The sequence below is a fragment of the Enoplosus armatus genome, chromosome 15, assembly GCF_043641665.1.
Source record: "Enoplosus armatus isolate fEnoArm2 chromosome 15, fEnoArm2.hap1, whole genome shotgun sequence".
Classification (NCBI taxonomy): Eukaryota; Metazoa; Chordata; class Actinopteri; order Centrarchiformes; family Enoplosidae; genus Enoplosus; species Enoplosus armatus.
In genome coordinates, this window is record NC_092194.1 from 17,238,061 (window position 1) to 17,257,749 (window position 19,689).

At 40.1% G+C, this 19,689-nt stretch overlaps 1 protein-coding gene and 2 non-coding genes across 3 annotated transcripts; 2 read left to right on the forward strand and 1 right to left on the reverse strand.

The window, feature by feature from the left end:
* The first annotated feature begins 984 nt into the window (after nucleotides 1-984).
* trnaa-agc (transfer RNA alanine (anticodon AGC)) lies at nucleotides 985-1,057 on the forward strand. Its single transcript has one exon. It is a non-coding gene; the product is annotated as a tRNA-Ala (tRNA).
* A 528-nt stretch (nucleotides 1,058-1,585) lies between these two features.
* Nucleotides 1,586-1,658, forward strand: trnaa-agc (transfer RNA alanine (anticodon AGC)). Its single transcript has one exon. It is a non-coding gene; the product is annotated as a tRNA-Ala (tRNA).
* Nucleotides 1,659-2,509: 851 nt separating this feature from the next.
* LOC139298075 (otoferlin-like) lies at nucleotides 2,510-19,505 on the reverse strand. The gene is made up of 41 exons (XM_070920911.1): nucleotides 19,460-19,505; nucleotides 18,791-18,917; nucleotides 18,626-18,680; nucleotides 18,318-18,449; nucleotides 18,142-18,204; nucleotides 17,957-18,041; nucleotides 17,711-17,870; nucleotides 17,308-17,494; nucleotides 17,003-17,189; nucleotides 16,588-16,811; nucleotides 16,037-16,145; nucleotides 15,503-15,686; nucleotides 15,109-15,229; nucleotides 14,895-14,995; nucleotides 14,695-14,785; nucleotides 14,500-14,616; nucleotides 14,263-14,415; nucleotides 13,930-14,119; nucleotides 13,567-13,691; nucleotides 13,357-13,491; nucleotides 12,222-12,383; nucleotides 11,981-12,100; nucleotides 11,697-11,858; nucleotides 11,368-11,530; nucleotides 11,139-11,212; nucleotides 10,897-10,923; nucleotides 10,671-10,802; nucleotides 10,373-10,445; nucleotides 9,339-9,451; nucleotides 9,043-9,180; nucleotides 8,759-8,890; nucleotides 8,524-8,651; nucleotides 8,252-8,422; nucleotides 7,768-7,928; nucleotides 7,418-7,560; nucleotides 7,233-7,321; nucleotides 6,958-7,056; nucleotides 6,516-6,757; nucleotides 6,205-6,383; nucleotides 5,998-6,098; nucleotides 2,510-2,690 (listed from the first exon to the last, which is right to left on the reverse strand). Exons 1-41 carry the CDS (start codon nucleotides 19,503-19,505, stop codon nucleotides 2,510-2,512), a joined length of 5,382 nt encoding a protein of 1,793 aa, XP_070777012.1.
* Between the last annotated feature and the right edge of the window lie 184 nt (nucleotides 19,506-19,689).

Here is a 19,689-nt window from a genome sequence, read left to right on the forward strand (position 1 = left end):
CAATTTCTTATTTATTTAACTTATATTTCATTTAGATTAACTTTCTGTAGCAAAATTGGTGCAAAACCTACTGTACATGAGTTGAAAGCTGAGGCCATGTGTGTAATTTCAGTTATGGTTTGTGCTTGAGTCAGCATCAAGCATTTCGTTTCTGTTATGGTGGGTTCGTGGCATGTAGAAACGCTGAAGGAGATGGTGTAATGACTCAAGGCATATGATCTGTGCTCTGCGATTATTCATTATTGATCAGCATCATATCTGAGCATGAGAATGTTACACACTGTGAATGACTGATATTTTGTAAATGTAATTTGTGTGGAGATTTCGTCTGATGTCGCACGATCCTGATTAATTGCCGTTGTATCTTTTAGGCCGACATGCAGAAGCCTATAAGTTAAAAATTTAGAGGTGGAAAGCCACCTGCAGACTGACAACATGGTTATAGATTGTAGCAGTTCTAGTGTTTTATTCTAAAATATAAGGGAGCCTGACACTGAATTAATACAGACACATAACAGCGTTTATCAGGGTTTTCCTGCTAATCATACTGTGTTTACACTTTCCATTTGCTGTTAAGGGTTGCCCAGGGTGTATGAGTTACAGTTTGGAAGAAAGTCAGTATAAAGAGATCTGTGACCAGTTGACTTCATCCAGCTAAACCAAGGAAGTCTCCTTGTCCTTCCCCAGCTACTTTTACTTTGCAAACTGGCTGTTGTCTGCTCTGGAACTTGCATTCATTGACCATGAAAACATCTACAGAACACTCATCTTTTGAGTTTTGAATAAATAAACAGTTGTGAAATAAATGGTTGTGGTTTATTTTGAGTGAAAATGGACTCAGTTAAAGGAAAGCCACACGTGTGAAGTGAAGTGGTGTGCAGACGGTTAAATTAACGTTATAAAATGTCGTTCGAAAACATTAGTGAACAGATTTTGTCAAGTTGTGTCGGAGACAAAATACTATATAGTCTCATTCATTGTATCGGGGGATTAGCTCAAATGGTAGAGCGCTCGCTTAGCATGCGAGAGGTAGCGGGATCGATGCCCGCATCCTCCAATACTCTTATTGCAAATGCAATACCTGCACTTACTTTTGACTCAAGCGACTATTTAAACACCCATTACCTTCAATATAAAAAACGTTGCCGGGCGTATCAATCGTATTCAGTATTCTGACGTCTTGTTGTGATGTGGAAATTGTTCTGGTCTATCATTTACGTGACAAAAGCTCGAGTCTTTTTACCCTTAAGATCAACCTGCCAGTTACTGGTCCAACCGGACCGGTGCGTGCAAAATGTATACAAAGGGAGCATTAATTCAGTCGGTTGAACGTCATACCACCATGAGAGAATTAACAGCAGTATGTCAGTGCAATGGAGGGCCAGCAGATGGCAGCACAGCATCATATACATGTGGTAGCTGCTATGAGAGGGCCAGTGACTTACACAGCTCAAGAGACTTATGCGAATACTATTAGGCAGTAACAAAAAGCCCAGTACAGTATAATGTAAACGAAGGTAGCGTTAAACCAGTTGAATGTCATCACCATAGAATCGTCAGTAGGTGGCAGCAAAATGCTCAGGAAGGGGGATTAGCTCAAATGGTAGAGCGCTCGCTTAGCATGCGAGAGGTAGCGGGATCGATGCCCGCATCCTCCAATTCTACCTTTAGCATCCGTGGAAGGATACCAGTAAGAAGCTCAAATGCTACCATGTCAAAAGTCTCCAATTCAAGAAACTTCACCAAATTGTAAACCTGTCTTACTAACTCTACATCCTGTTCGCGTCCATTTTATTATGACGAATCATTTGGGTGTATTCGATTTCACGTCATTAATTTTCACAGTGGATAGCCAATCATATCAGGCAAAATAGATATAAATGGATATGAACCAATCTCAGTGAATGCTGATGCAGTTAGCTTGCTAAAATGCTAGAGATATGAGGATCGATTCTCACCTTCTCCAGGTACAACTTCTAACCAAAGTGCGACACAACGTTAACTTTGTGTTACAAAGGCTTTCTGGCCCTTTCCCTAAGATATGAAAGCTGCAGGCATTGGGCGACACTGGAGAGCTTTACTGTTGGTGCAGTAACAGCCATGTGTGTGAACAGATGACCAGACAGATGATGTTAAGATTAGAAACGTTTGCAGTTGTCACTTTATTCACAAAAGTCACGACACATACTGCACACTGTTGACAAACTTCACAATAGTTCACAATAAATCAGCTCAAAGGTGACAGTCTTACCTTGCAAAAGCAGCAACCACAACAACCACAAAAACAATAATAATAATGAGCAAAATAAAACTAACCGTAATAAGGAAATAATAACAAATTTGCACCACTACATTGCAGTAATGGATGTTAGCGATTACATGCCAATATGAGAATAAGCTTGCCTTATTGCATACTGTAGCAAACTGTAAACTTTCAAAACTTTCAAGAACACAAGAAACTTACAAGTGAAATTATTTCTTTGTGTGTGACAAAAATCCAGCAGATATCTCAAGCCCCCAACATTTTCTTCACCATGTAACCGGGCATGTTGTAGAGGAAAAGACCCAAGATGGCCAGCAGCAGGAGAGCAGTGACAATCTTGATGGTCAGCCACCTGTACTGGTCGCACACCAGGTGTTTCGCAGCTTTGAAAGGGATGAGGAACCAGAGGAGGGCGATGTCTGGACGGCTGGAGGAGCACAGAGACAGTGTGTTAGAAAGTTGACAATCTAAATTCAAAAATCCAAATACAATGTATGTATGATAAGTGCTCTAACAAAGTAGTGATACAACCTGAGGTTATAATGACTTCCTCTCAACCAGGCATGACTAATTTCAAGGACTCTCCTTATTGCAGTCGAGTGGTTTTTCGTGAATTTGTAGTTTTTAGACTGAGCCATGCGTTTAAGTCTTACACTTACTGATGATAAAATTATAAGGCGCGCACTGTCCTGTCAGTTTCTTAACACGTACTCGTACACTCAAGCAAGGACACGTGTATACAGATGACAGGACTACCAGAAAATGGGATTGTTCAGAGGTCAATTTATGCACAAATTTGAAATATCATACATAGACACATAAACAGGACAACATGGCAAAACATTGTTCAAGCAAGAAAATCTGAACTCCAACACAAGCCAACTATGCTACAAATCAATAACACTTTTAATGTCTCCAACTGATGGTCATTTGTTTTCATAGGTGAGTAATGGACCTGCTTGAGTTAATGGGAATGAAGAACTACATTTCAAGAAACAAGAAAATCTGTAAAGTTATTACATCAACAGTAGCAACATGTTGAGATTTATACACATTAGACTACATTAATAACCAATGATGGATGCACTAGAGATTTATCATTAGTACTGCTATTGTAACAGTTGCAAAAACGTTCACAAAACAATTCAAATGATTACTGAATGCACACTGTTTGAAAAAGTCACCATCTGCTGGTTTTAACTCAGACTCCCATCATTTTCTTCACCATGTAACCGGGCATGTTGTAGAGGAAAAGACCCAAGATGGCCAGCAGCAGGAGAGCAGTGACAATCTTGATGGTCAGCCACCTGTACTGGTCGCACATCAGGTGTTTCGCAGCTTTGAAAGGGATGAGGAACCAGAGGAGGGCGATGTCTGGACGGCTGGAGGAGCACAGAAACATAAACCGAATTACTGATTGCCAAAGAGAGTCAACATTTAAAATAGTGTACACAGAAAGAGGTTCTTACAAAGCACTGACATAACCAGAGGGAAGACCTGCTCACCTCCACACCAGGGATGATATTCCTTTTGGTGTGGAAGCTGGTTGACTAGACTAAGGCATGTGTTTGAGCCTTACTATTACGGACTATATGTATCAACTGTGTTGGTGCCCAAACTGAAAAGGCTGCTTGTATGTTGAGAAAGGTATGGGTCGCTGTAGCTAATCATTCCTCTTGTCCATACTGGTCATAAAGTGTTTGCTGCAGTAATAACTTAAGTGTGACTCTGCTGTAAGAAACAAGGGACAAAATCCAGTCCTTTGCAAAAAAGCATTCTAACGTTCAGCTGAAGCTAATACGAGGCTGTGGCTATCTTCCAGATTCCAGTCTTTTTGTTACAAATTTCCCTCGATGTGTTACTATGCACGCAAAACACTGTTTGGCAAACACAAAGAGTTAATTTCATACTAAAAATAAAGTTTGGAGGACACATTTGGCTACTCAGACTGCTGAAACCTCATATTAACTCCGGCTAAACTTTGAGAAGTATTTTTGCACAGACCGAGGACTGATTTTGTCCCACATCTCTTTCATTAAGAAGGCATCATTTCACAGCCACAGTACGGAAAGGAGCAACGATTACAGCGACCAATAACTCTTTCAATGTACATACAGACATGTATCATTCTCATTTCCACACACAGCTTGAAGGTAAAGAAATGTTTGGTTTTTTTGCAACTCTATCCACAAAATTCTGTCACATTTTGCATGCTGCTGGCCAAGAAATGCAAATGAACCAAACATGTAAACCAAAATAAGTCAGTGCCATCTTAACCAGAATATCACTCAAAATAACAAAATCCAGAAAACCACAAGGCAAAACTATATTTAATTTCATATACAGTGAGCACCCAGTGAGTTACTACACGGATGGTTTCATGCAGATTTGGTTCCAAGCTTCTGCTGCAGCTGCTTTCAGTTGTTGCTTGTAATGTTATTACCATCATCATCAAGTGAATGACACTCTGAATTAACCAGGATTGATCTTGCATGAAGTTCTTACTTCCACTAGCAGTTCATTATGTCTTCATAGCGCTGCATATTGTGACTTTGGAATTCACAAATCCTTTTTAGAAGCATGTACAGAGATTTCTTTTAATTCGGGCTATTAAATACATACATAAATTTATCCAATTCAATAAACTAATTTCAAATATGCTTTTCTGAAAGCATTCTCAAAGCATGCTGTTATTTTTATCTTGGCTCATAAAATGATGGTTGTCTACTTAAATTATATCATTGATTCAGTTATTCAATAGTTTTTAATGCTATAAATTCTTTAAATGCTACGATTGAAAGGAAACTGCAGATAGAAAGTAGGAAGAGGGAGAATAAGAAGCCATCTGGTTACTAAAATAGCTGCAACCTTCAGCACAGGTGTCAGAGCAACATCTCAAGCTCCCAGTATTTTCTTGACCATGTAACCAGGCATGCTGTAGAGGAAAAGAGCCAGCATGGCCAGCAGCAGGAGAGCAGTGACAATCTTGATGGCCAGCCACTTGTACTGGGTGCAGACCAAGTGTTTTATGGCCTTGAAGGGAGTGAGGAACCACAGGAGGCTGGTGTCTGGGCGGCTGGAAGGACAAAAACACAAATGTTAAGTAATACAGACTTTAAGCACTGTGGACTATTCTAATGTTGCTCTCTTTCTAAGCTAAATTTATATGTAAATATAGCTGATATTACTGGAACAAGGACAAAGCAAAAGGCAAAACAGAGAAACAATTTACAGTCTTACGATGATTCTAGGTAGGAATGCACAAAAGATATGAAGAAACAGCAACTTACCATGTAAGGAAAGAAGATCCTAGGTATAAGTCCAGAACTTGGTTGAAGTAAATACGAACAAATGTCCTTCCCCATTTCCGGAGATTGCTGATTTTGGTTATTATTTTATTATGTTATTTTATAATTTTTGTTTATGCTTGTTTTATGTTGGTTTAAGAATCCGCGTTTTTTGTTTATGAATGATTTATCTTTTTGTTTATTCATGTATTTATTACACTTTTATTTATCACAGTTTTTATTTAGTTATTTCTGGCCTGCTTCGCATTAGACCACTTTGCTAGACAATATGTGCGCTTACGTTTGTGTGTCTGTGTGCTGATGGCGAGGGAGAAAGGTGGCCAAGCCATAGAGTAAACTGAACAATGTAATTGAGAAAAATAGATCATAAGAGTGGTCACTAATAAAAATGTGGACAGTGGGGTGATGACAGAGCATCCTTCATACTTGGGTTTCTCCAGTGGCTCTGGTTCGTTGCGTCCTTCACCAGCTGGGCTTCTCTCTGCTTCTTCTCCTGTCAGGAGGTGCAGCTCTGCTTCCACTTTTCCCTAAAAGAACAACAAAAACACTCACAGTCATGTGGAGGTTTTAAGCTACTGCCCAACTCTGACACATTCAGCCAACGGATTCGTGTTACTTTTGACTTTGACCTACCGTCAGTTCAAACTCGTCTTCTTCATTTCTGGCCACAAATGGCCACCAGCCTTTGATCCTCTTCTGTTTGAAGATGGAGACCATGGGCATCTCTGTTTCATTTGTCACCATCTCAATGGTGCACTGCTTGGCAGTCTTCGCGCCACGTGGAAAACGGTTCAGGTCCAGCTCAATTGCACCTATGAAGAGATATTATTTACTATTTGTATTTGGTCAACAAAGCTCTCACGTTACCCTATAAGCAACATCTGTTATATGACATTAACAGTGATTCATGAAGACAAAGCTTATTATATGATTGTCCACTGCACCTAAGAAGTCATCTGCGGAGAAATGGTCAGCGTCCCACACTTGCAGGTTAAGACGAGCTGGGATTTTGTATTCAGTCTCATCCCACGCAAACATGGACTCTTTTTTTGAGATGACGATCTTCTCTTCAGCCATGAGGTAGTCGAAGGGGTAGACGAAGCGCCAGTTGAAGTTGCCCTCCCCAGTGATGGAGTGGTAGTGGACATCTGTGTCCTGCTTGTCCTCCTGCTGCCCTTTCAACCAGCTGTTACAGGAAAAGGTGTAGGATAGATTCACAATCTTGAACAAAGCAAGTTTAGTTTTTTTGTTTTCATCTCACTCTAAATCAGAATAAAATCATTTTACATTTCCATGTATTATGAATTTGTCTTGGTCTTTACATTTTTGGGCACAACTAGACTAATCAACATAAAAAAAAACAAAAAACATAGAGCTTATAATTACCCTCTCACAAATATGTCACTCGATTTCTCGCCAGTGAAGATGTCATCATCCTCCAGAACGACCTCATCTGTGTTCCAGACGATCACCCTCAGTTCAAATCTGGCAAAAGGAAAAATGACAAGATGATGAAACATCAATCAATAATCAATAATGATAACACATTTATTTAGATAAAAGCTCAAGGAGCGCTCCTCTGGCGGTTGGATTTTATCAGCACCGTTTGGCTAAGGTGTATATAAAAGCTGTAAACTGACAGGTTTGACTAGAGAACATACTTCTTTGGTTTCCTTGGTGAAATGTCAAGGGCAGGGCCAGGTGCAGTCATATCCTTAGGGAACATATCCACCCACATCTCAATTCTCCCCTGAAAGCAATTAAACACAAGGAAATATGGTCTTAAAGTGTGCATACAAAACCTTATAGTATACAGAGGTTTGATTAAAAGGTGTAGTTGGCATACTTGTTCAATTCCTGGTTTATCAGGGTGGAGCAGTGGTCTGGTTTCCACATGTTCTGGGACAAGTTTGCAGCCGACCCGTGGGATTTCCTCCCAGTGCTTCAACACGGTCAGAGCCAGATGTTCATCTGTCTGCTTCTTCAAACCTGACAATCATCGTCAAATAATCCATGAGGTTTGATACTAATTTGAAATCACACATCTGTATCTTTTTTTTACATTTAGGCATTCAGCTGCTGCTCCAGAGCAAGTACAGATGTAGAATCATGCAAGAATGTTATTTGTTTCATGGTAGGTGATTAGTTTAATTCAGTGGGAGAAACAAAAAGGGTATGAGTGAAATGAACATATACCATTTTCATCCTCTATCTCAGTTGGTGCCATGAAGACGCGGTTCTCCACCTTCACTCTTCCCCCAGGGCCGTAGTGAGGCCCATCCAGTTTGCCATCCTTACACAGCTTAGCCAGGATTTGTGTGGGTTTCATTGGGTCCCGCCACACATTGTAACCATGGCTACAGAAAAGAGCAAAAGCAGTTCCAGTTACATGAAAAACAACGCATTATATAAATCTATGACAACCCCTACAATAAGTAATGAGAAACATACCATGTTCATAAAACAGGTTAGGACGCTACATTCAAGTAAAAAAACACGAGTAATATGTATGTGTGGTTTACCATGTAGAACACATACAACTATGAGTATTTCATGCACTATTCTGTGACTGACTAATGCTACTGCTAATGAGTCATCATTCACCTATCCTGTATTAAATCATTTACCACTTTTTTTCCTACCACACACTGCTGCAGGGAGGTCTGTGTTTGGTACTTACATGGCGTAGTTACATGTAATACCACACGTGGCTCTGTGTTTGCTGTAGAAACGGTTCTCAAGGTCCAGTTTGGTTTCTCCAATCAGATCATCGGTTCCCACCAGGTCCCAGTCATAAATTGACACGGTGAGTGTGGAGTCCATTGGGAATGTGGCCTCCACATCAAAAGATCTGATAAGATGAGAAACGAAGCATTTGTCAGGTTTTCATGCATATTTAAAACAGGCATAATAAAGTGATACTTTTATAAGAAATAAAGCATTTCTACTTACTTGCCAAACAAAGGGTTCAGCTGTTTTGAGATGTAGTTCTCTTTGTCTTTAATCTCGGTCTTTCCCAGTTTGATTGCAATATATGGATCAGCTTTCCCATTAATGTCAGCTGGATGTAGATCAGTTGCCTACCAAAAGAATAGGTAAGAATGAAATGGATAATCTGAGCATCTCCTGAGATATCTTCAACAATGTTCTCATTAAAATGCAGTAAAGCGCAGAACACATGGCCTACCCTGATAACATAGATGCGGACGAGGACATTAATGGGATCGTTGTGAGGAATGTTCTGAAACATTCCCATGTTGGAGTCGAAGTTCATGTCTCTGGACATGTCATCCGACACTTTGTACATGCACAGTGAGCCCTGAAGGGACAGAGTTAAACAAACGAATAGTTACATTGCAAAAAGTACTGGGAAAAACATTTGACACGTAAAGCATTCTGTACTGTCTGCAGCTGTTTATACAGACGATGTAACTGAAGCCTGAAAGAATAACTCAAACATTCTGTTCTTACTTTGAATTTTCCAACAATTCTGTCCTCATCCGTCACGTTTTGGTCGTCATCATCGCCACCTTTCCCCCTGAACAGGTTAAAACTGTGGAGCCAGTCCTCAAAGCTGTCAAATTCACCCTCCAGCTCCTTAGGGTACACCTTGTTTGAGAACACAGAAATGATCAAAACATAAATTCGGTTTTGAATGATCTCTTTTTCTAAGAATGTGGTACTTTTTCCATGTCACACTTTAACCTGTACAACCAACAAGTATATAAAATTGCTTTCAGCTGTAGTGAAGCTGCTGAGTCCAGTACCTTCAGCTCATCCAGCTTTGGCTTTCTCTTCTCGAACGGATCGACTGCCAGCTTCTTCTTCTTTCCTTTTCCTCTCTTGGTGCCTTTCACAGGAGAGTCATCGGGTTTGATATCTGAGTAAAGGTTAGCGGCGAGGACGGAGTGAAGAGGGGGAGCGGGGTGGGGGTTGGAAGGAGCAGAGCACTCGAGACATGAATTCCACATGAAAGTTGCCAAAACCAGCTGTTACTGAATACAACAAGCATACCACTGAATTGTATACTACTGAAGTATACAGTTCAGTGGGGATACTTGGTGGTGTGGTAGGATCCTCCAGGCAGGCAGCTGTGCAGTCTCTGTAAAGCTCCTTAAAGACAAGCTCACAACTTGACTGGTTCTTGTCATTATCATCCACAGTCAAGTCATGTCAAAGTACATGTACAGTAATATGCACCATTTGCAAGCTTAATATATTTTGTCATATTTTAAATAGTTTATTCTGTGCAGCCTGGTTGGTACAACACAGAATCAAACATGTTTCAAATTGATTTTTACATAATGCCATCAAATTGCATTGTCTTTGTTTTTTGATTCACAGTCATTTTTCATTGACAACTTTCATGGCAAGCATATAGTTAATATGCATTTATGGGAGAGAAAAGGCGATTGTCCCACGTATGAATATTTGGATTCATGTCAGCATCTACATGGAGGCATTCTTGGGCTATGAGGGCTAAGAGGTTCACTACTGCACTGTAGAAGAAAAACAACAATCAGAGTTAGTGAGCTTATAAGAGATGAACATGCATGAACAACAAAGTACGTATCCAAGTGTATTTTATAGTATTTTGTATATTTCATATTTTATATATTTATAGTTTTCCTCTCATCACAGATTTGCTACTCCACCACATTACGACAAAGAGTACTTGAAGCTACTACTTGGTTTAGGGTCACAGAGGTACACGAAAGCACGCTGGATAATTTGAACTTTGAAATTGATGACATAAACAAAACAAAACACTGGTCTTGTTTGCCGTTTTATCTGGTTTTACCTCCACCATCTGCAATGTCCACGTCATCTTTGTCCTCTGAATCTGACAGAGCAGCTTCTTGAGCCTTAAGAGCCTGTAGGAGCAGAAGGTCACGTCTCAACTGGATTCATCAAGACCAAAACAAGATCCTGTTTTCCCAAGATACTATGGTTAAGATCTGAGTTAATTAACAATTAAAGTTTTTTAAACAAATGTAAGAGCATTTCATCCTAGCTGCCATCACACTTTGTAACAGAAGCTGACATTTCTTTAAGTACGTAGCTCAACTTTCACAGTCAGTGGCTGTGCTGTTACTCACCTCTGTCAATGTTTCAATGGAGGCAAAATATTTGGACCACCAGTCCAACATGCTCTCATCAAGTTCCTCCTCTTCAATCTCATCACCCTTCTTCCTCTTCCTCTTTTTCCCCTTTCCATCCTTATCATCATCCTTTTTATAAGAGAGATGCATCAAACAACAACAGTAAAGCTTTAAGGTGTCTCACAAAAACAGAAAATCTTTCAATTTCAAACACTTTGCTTACCTCAACTTTGACCACAGCATCAGAGCACTAGGTAGAAAACCAGATTGCATAATGTCAAATAATGTGACAATATTTTGCTGTACAATTAGAAAACAGTTTTCATGAACATTACATTGTTGTTTACTCTGTATTTGTTAGCCTACTTGTGTGCAAAGCTCTTCTGTCTGTTTTATAATTGCTATTCAAACTGGGTCTATTTCTTTGAATAAAGGTTGCATAAAATTAAACAAAATTAAACTTACAGAGTCAAGTTTGACCACAGTGTCCATCTTCTTAAAACCAGGCTCAGGTTCCATGTTGACAACAATAATTTCCTCTGAAACAAAAGCGAATAATATGAATGTGTTTATCTATATAATCATACACCGTCATCTTTTCAATCTAGATTACTGTGATTATGTTGTTCCTAAGTAACAGTAATGTAAAGAAAATGCACTACAGTGTAATGTGACTCCAGGTTTTAGTTTGTACCTGTAGTGGACCAGTTATTGGCCTGCTTGTCTGTTGCCCTGTAGATGAACTTCCGCAGGGTGGTGACAGCGTTGGAGCCAACCAGAGTGTAGCGGCCAAAAGCCCTGCAGTCCACCACTCGGATGTTTAGCGGCGGGTGAAGCAACTCATTCTCAGGCAAATCCTGACACACAAAATCCAGAATTAGTTTGACTGACGAGAATAATTGACGAGGTGAGAATATACTCAATGCCTCTTTTCTAATGTGGAATGTAAATATGACTTTAGTTTAATTAAATGTGATTTAAAAAAAAGCCAATATAAATGGAATGATTTCAATGATAAAATACCACTTCAAACCACTTGACAAGGGTGCTGAAGTTGGGGTTTTTCTTGTAGTTGGGGATGAGGGCAGACTGTACTCCCTTTCCGGCACATTCAATGTCCACACGAGGCCTATCCACCTGGGCCAGATTCACCCTCTTCAAGTCCCTCAAGCCCCAGAACAAAACCTGAGGGATGGAGAGGTTCAGTGATTTTGTTGTTGTTTAACACCCCTTTTCTTACTCAAATATATGTTGCTGTTAATAAATAAATCATACTGCTCAAGTTAAAGCTAAAACAAAGTCTTCACCTCGATCCTGTACTTGCTGAGCACTGGTCTGATCCCCAGTGGTACAGGCAGGATTGGGCCGCGGTCCATATCTGTGGGACCGTCTATGGGTGGCAGGTCAGCTTTCCCATTGGGTCCAATCTAACAGACGACACAAGAAAGCATTAGAAATCATTTTATTCAATGATCCTATGATCCGACAACTTGAGTCTTGTAAACAGTGCTCTCACAACTACATGGTGTCTGTGTCCGGCAGACAAACCTGCAGCAGTTCAAAGGCTGCCAGCATTTCTCCAGCGGTGCAGTTCCCACGGTAGATCTGATAGTACTCCAGCTGGGGAGGGAAGCGTGGGGGACCATAGTGCTCGTCCGCCATCTTGACCACAGGCTTGGCAAATGTTCTGCCCATGAAGTCAGCTTTACCCTGGAAGCATAGTGGTAAACCTTAAATATCCACTCCATAACACATGAATTATTTTTTGAATATTTGAAAGAATGGTCTTTTTAGCCTACCATATCCAATCCATCAAGTAATTAACCAAGGTTCCTTATGGTGTCAGTATTAATTATTTGATTTGTCCTATCAACAGGGAGAAACATGGCTTGAGATGCGCATGTTTCTGGGCAGATTACATAAAAAAGGATTAAAGATAAAAGAGCCCAAAAGAAAAAATAAAGAAATGCAACATATCTAAAATAACCAGTGAACTGCAAAACAGACATATGTATTTAAGTCAAAAGATCATTAAAATCATTACTTAATGTTTCAAAAAATATAATATTAACTCTCTCTTGCAGTTAGTGGTTATGAAGAGTCCAAATTCTCTGCTAACCACATACAAAAAGCACAAAATTACACTTGAAGGAATGCAACAGGAATAAGTTGATCAAGGAGGGGTCCTCTATCCTTATGGACATATCTTATTCCTCTTGCATGCCTTTCAATACAGTTTACTCTGCACACATTACAGTGCTTCTACAGTATATCAAGACATCAGAATCCACACTCTACTTATCCAACGGGTCATCCCAAACAATGGTGTTAAAGCCAGGAGCAAATATAGAATTGTCAGTCAGCAAAAGCATTCTTTCAAATATAATTTATATCAGGTTTCTATTGACATAAACTAAAGTGGTACATCCCAAAAACTTATACAACATATAAAAAGTAATAGTAAAACACATTATCGAGAGCATATCACACACTAGTTTTAGACTCATTGAGTGACATGCTTAGTCTTAGATTTCAAGTGAAAGACAGGCAGACTCTTAAATTATTAGGATGATAAGGATGCAGGATTGCTATCTGGAAATTCAAGCCGTGTGAAGGCAGACTGTTTGCTCACATTAATACAAATGGAAACAGAGAGGCGTCTCTATTTCAAAACAACCCTTACCACTGTGTCTTGATCATAGATTTCAATCACAATAATAGGAGGGTCGTCTCTCAGTTCGCAGGCCTCTCCAAACAACTCCACATTCTCAAAGACCAGCAGCTGGTCCCAAGTCGGGCACAGAGTCTCTGCCAGCACCTGGAAAGAAAACACAATTAATATATATCTTTGCCTGATGGCTGACTTCATAAAAAGCCTTTTGAGTGCACTCACCTCAGTGACCTGGCTTTGTGTTGAGAAGAAGACTCTTGCAAAGGGATCAGACAGACCTGTGCTATCAGCAGCAAACAGGCTGCGAGCTTGGTACATGTGGACCCTCAGCTGGAAGATCTGTTTCACTGTGGACAGATAAAGACGCTCATAAATGAGTCAATAAGTCCAATTACACTTGTGTACCATGCATTATATAAAACATGGCGGATAAGGTACTGAAAATATCATCATTGTCAATTAATAACGTAACATACTTACAATATTGTAAAATAGTGTCAGATATCATTTTATTAGGAAAGCCTTTATTTCAGACTGTGTGTAAAGGTAACATAGAAGAAATATTGAATTGGTTGATGGTCTTACTCATGTAGGTGAGGCTGATGGGAGGTGAGCACGGCAGACCGGGTCCTCTGGACAACTTATTTTCCTCAAATCCATTGGGCAGGCCACTCAGGTAGTCTTTGCGTTGTTTATTCAGACCCAGCCACAGATAAATCTCTATCTTAGACTGGACTGTCCAGCCAGCAGGCCCAAAACCTTTCTTGCCAGGGATCTTTAGTATATGAGGAATAAAAAAAACGAATTTCTTTAATCATGGCAAACAGCATGGTTACAGCAAATGAAAGGGAATTTGATTTGATTCAAAACACATAGCAGATTAGATTGATTATCTTACTGTATTTAGTGTTAACTCACCCTCAGAAAGATGGTCTTGACTTTGCCACAGTCCTTTCCTGTCTCCTCCTCTATACTGGAATAAAGGATGTCTTTGGAAGGAACACGTGCATAAGCAATGCGCTTCCCATTACCTATCATCCATATGAAAACATCAGGAACGCTGTGTTGAGGCTGCAGTAAGAAAGAATGCTCACATTAAACATGAAATGACCAAAAAGCATTTGTAAATGGTAGACATAAAGTTGCAGATCTTACTTCATCAGCCAGGAAGCGCAGCTTTGTGAGGAAGTTCTGAGCCAGCTTGATTTTATCTCTTACGGTGCTTTTCTTCACCTGGGACCTCATGGCTTTAGCTTGCTGACCGATGTTCTCCTAAACCCAGAAAAGGCCCAGCTTTTAGCAAGATAGTACAAATATTAACAATCAAAGGAAAAAAAGTAGCTGACATACCACTTCTGTCAAGCACAGCTTCAGTCTCTCCCTGTCAAGTTTGGTTCTGCCAGACTGGTTCTGGTCCTTGTTTGCCAGCGAAAGAAACTGACTGAAAGAAGCGGAGCTCAGTCAGTGTCAAAGTCTACTTTAATTCATTAGACTTAACGTTCAAAACAGCAAGTTTTTACAATGTGTAGTCTAAGTTTGTGACTACAGACCTGCAGCCCTGGCTGAGTTCCTCAAGGACGCCTCTCAGTCTGCGCTCAGGATAGGCCTTCTCTGTCTTGATGATCTCTTGCACATCATTCAGTCCATCTTCCTGTAGTAGCAATTGAAGATGTTTTGGCTCACTCACAAAACAGTATTCAACTGCCAATGGACAAATACTACGTACTAACGTCTTTAATACTATGCTCATTGTGCATGACTTGCCAGTTTATCTGCAATGTTGTCTACAATGTTGGCATTGTACAGCCTCCTTCTCTGGTCCTGCCACCAACTCTTGATGTAGATACACGGCTTCCTCTCAAAATACGGCAGGTGGAAGTAGTTTCTGAGGATACAAATAAGGAATACATTTCATCAGAATGGAAAAGAAGAAATCACCTGGCTGGTTAAACTGATGTTGATTGAGGTGCATTGAACCTACAAAAATGCATCTAACAAAGTGAAGAGACTCTAATTGGTTTACATTTCAAAAGGCAATGAAAAAAGACAGCTCAGGCATCAGTTTGTCTTTTTTAGTAGGTTGTATGTTCATGAATCTCTCTCTCAGCTACAGTAGTTGTTATTTGTCACTCTGTGATAACGATATCTTGGCTCTGACCGGTCAGTGATGACGGGTTTCATGGGAGGAGTAGTCGCCACTGAAGTCAGGTCCCCGTCATCATCCATCTCCTCGTCACTGGAGTTCTGGATCAGTTCAGTTTCCTGTTCGTCACCGTCTCCTCCCCCCTTCTTCCCCTTCGTTTTTGGCTTGGCAACCCCATCAATCTCGTTTCCATAGTAACCTGGCACACAGCAACTATGTTACTAGGCATACCCTTAAATGTGCTGTACTTTCAGCTCATGATGATGAGCTTGGTCTCCAAAACTGCTTGCTTTCATATTAACTACAGCAATAACACTATAATGTTACTAACTTATGGTATTTTCTGAAACTGTCTTATGCAACTTTCACATGTTGGGACTTCTCTTACATAATGCCAGTTTAGCACTAGGATTTGTTTTACAAAGAATTTGCATTTTTCTCACTAAATTCTGCTAAAAAATGACACTAAAAATGAGTCAAAAGATTCAAGTGAAAGTGACAGTGAAAGACATTATGAAAAACAGACAATGAGTAAGTAATGGCAAATACCTATGGTGACCTCAAAGTTGATGGGCTTATCACCAATCTTTCTGTCAATCATTGTGGCCTCGAGGAAAGACCCAAAGAGGAAAAATTCCTCAACCTTCCCGGTAGCGGTCTGTGAAATAGACAAACAAGTATGAGTATCTGAATGTGGCTAAACACTGTCTCACTTTCTTCACTTTTTACCAATTAAATAAAAGTCAGAAACTAAACAAGACATTTGAAATCACCACATTTTGACAGATCTTGCACTTTGATGACGTATAAAGTAACGTAGTGGTCCTGACAACCCTGTAATACAAGCTGTGGGACAGTGAGAATTGAATCCCTGAGGACTTGGGGTTAAAGTCCCTCTGTGCTCAATTGAATTCCCTGTGTGACTTACATTGTCCACCAACAAAAAGAAGCCCCATTCATGCAAACAGCATGTTAATAATGCACCAGGTGGGCTAAATAAAGATAATTAATAATTCACAATAACCGCAGCACAATGACCTGTCAGCAGGAGCAACAATTAGCTTCCTCTGCATGGCTGCCCATCCAAGCAGGAAACCCACCTCTGAGATGTTGGGTACTCCCTCCAACTGCACCTCTGTGGAGCTGGTAATGTCAGGCGAGGAGGGGTCCAGGATCTCCACGCCCAGGCTGATGAGCAGACGAGCCCTGAAGGACACTCCCTCTCCGAGCCCTTCATTTAACTCCTGGTACTCGTCCATCAGGGTGTAGGTTCGAGTGGAGCCGTACATGTTAACCCAGGCAGGTCCCAGCGTGGGAAGGAAGCCTGAGAGATAAAGAATAAATAGAGTTTGCACAAATCTTCTGCAGATAAAGATAGCAATTAACCTGGAGGAAGCTCCTTGTATTGTTAAAGGCACCCTCACTAGCATCTGTACAGGTCAAAACAATGTTTCAGAAATTCAGGAAGGGGAACTTTTAGGGGAAAAATGTTTAAAAGAGCAAATCATACATCACCTTTGTCCCCATCATTGGAAATCTTCCGCAGGTCCAGGAAGTGAGTTCCTATAGCAACATCATTCACTTTATCCGAGTCACGGATCTGGATCTTCATGCGCTTGCACAGTGGTGGAAACATCTCAGTGAAAACAATTTGCTCGTTCCAGATAGGCTCATAGCAGCTCTTTTGAATAGATGTTTTCCCCTGTAATCACACATTACAATCATATGAATATTTGAATCCACTCAGGAATTCATATTTTGACCTGGCTGAGATGAAAAACAGAGGGCAATGAATGTTTGGGATCCGCACTATTACTTACCTTCTGCCCAGCAAACTGTACTTGAACATAAGGATCAACCAGGTCCTTATTTTCTCCTATGAAGGCCTTTTTGACGTTGGCCATGATGCTGGTGTTCATTCTGGGGAGACCCTCGGCTCTGTAGATCTTCAGGTAATAACGAGCCCACTGCCGCTCTGCAGGCACCCCCTCTGGCAATAAGAGATTGCTGAAACAGAAATGGATGATTTTCTGCATTCGGTTTAAATGTTTAAATCACAATTTTAATTGATAAAGCAGTCATTAACGGTGCAAATGTCATGTTAATAAATTAATCTCCATAACAACACAAATGTTCCTGTATGTTAAATTCTACCCAGAGTCCTTCTTGAGAATTTGTATTTTTAGAAGACTAAAGAATCATGCTCAGTAAAACTGTTGTTACCCCTCTATGTCATCTTCATCTGATTCATTGGCCTTGTGTGGAGTCTTTATAGTGTCTCCTTTGGCCACAACTGCAATATCACACTTGACGTAGCCTTTACAACCCGCTGAGATGTCATCAGGGTCAGACAACAAAGCCCACTTGTGGTAAAACTGATGTTCTGCAAAACAAAAGAGAAGACAAATTAATTGAAATATCTGTATCATGAATTCATAACAACAAAGCTGATTTTCATTTATTCTTTACCAGGCTGGAAGTAGATAGTGCCAACATCCAGTTTAAAAGTTCCAACCAGTGTTCCACTACGCAGAAGATTTTTGGAGTGAATTACCTGAAGGTTGGTTCAGAGAAATAAACATTTCAACATTAAAAACACTTGTCCTCTAGCAAACAAGAAATTATAAGAATCAGTTTTATGTCACACAACTTACAGACAACTTCAGGATTTTGTCGAACATAACATCTGGAGGGACGTGGAAGTCGAACACAAAATACTGGACAGAGAAAAGAGTTATTGAGGATGTTGTTAGCATCAATCCTGTATTTAGATTTACAGTAAGCTGTTTGCCCAAACAGAAATAAATATAGACACAATATATTGACTCACTTCATTGTAGTATGGGCAGTTGGTGGATTCCTTCATTGAGGTGTACTTTTTATCTTCTCCAATCTCCACACAGACCATTGGATCCATGTTCAGTCCCACCAGCTGCCTGGCTTCAATCACTGTCACACTGACCTGAAATTAAATGATCAAGTAATTGACAGTCACTGACTGATTATGTACCAATAGTGTCAGACTAAAAATTAAGATTAACCATGCCTGTGCAAGTACAATAACATATATACATTCTACAATGACTGGTCAGTAATTCATCACGGGGCCAATAAAATGATGGGTAAGATTTCTCTTACTTGGTAATCGATTGGTCTTCCAGAACTGGGCTCCATCTTTATGTCTGGCTTTGATCTATAAGACAATGAGGTTTCAGACATGAGTGAAAATCTTTAGACCGATCCATAACAATAGTAATATAAGTGTTTAAAAGGCAGCCATATGCACAACAGAACCACGCTTGCCTCTTATTTGATACATTGGTGGTGACGGCTGTGACTGAGGCCAGCGAAATGGTGTCGGGATCTGGGCCTCCTCCCATGAACATGCCCTGACGATCCAGGTTCTCCGTCTCCAGAATAGCTGGCTCATCTGGAGTTCATATGAAAAGACACACAATAAGGCCAACTTGTACTAAAATCAAAGTACTTTAAAATGATGACAAAGATTGCTTAGTACATTCTCGCACCATGGAACGTCCTGCTCAAACATTGTGTGTTATTGTGTATTTTATTCTGGGATTATTTTATTAAAGTCAGTGACAAGGTATGACAAGTGAAAATGGCCATACATGAAATTTAAAAGCAGAAAGAAGGTGTAATACTTGTGTCCAGTAATGATGAATGCATTTAATCTACAGAAGGATTGGTTAATAAAGGCCCCAAAAGCTACTGTGCCATTTACAGGTCAACAATAAGATCCAAATATGGAAAGTCAAGTAACTGCTGCATTTGTATTTTTCAGGATAAGAATAAATGTAGAGAAAATCTTTGGTACTTTGGTTTGACAAAATGTTCTGTAGTGGGCTGAAGTGGGCTGAAAGGGGCCGTGAGCCAACAAGAGTTTGTAATATCAGCCAGGATTTCCTTCCTTAATTGACCTAATCTTCTGTCATCCATCTTAGCTACTGATACCTCCGTTTCTGTCCTCCTTGTGTCCACGGTGCTTACTGCGCTTCATGGTTCAAAACAACTCTGTGTGCTCTGTGAAAGAAATTTAAAGTGATTCACTATTTCACAAGACAAAAGGTTTGCAATTTTATGAAGAAAACATTGGTATAGATGCAACTACTTCCACTGACACTCTACTTGAATGTCTTGGAGAAAAAAGGAGACTAACAACTAAATGCTATCAAAAAAAAGGC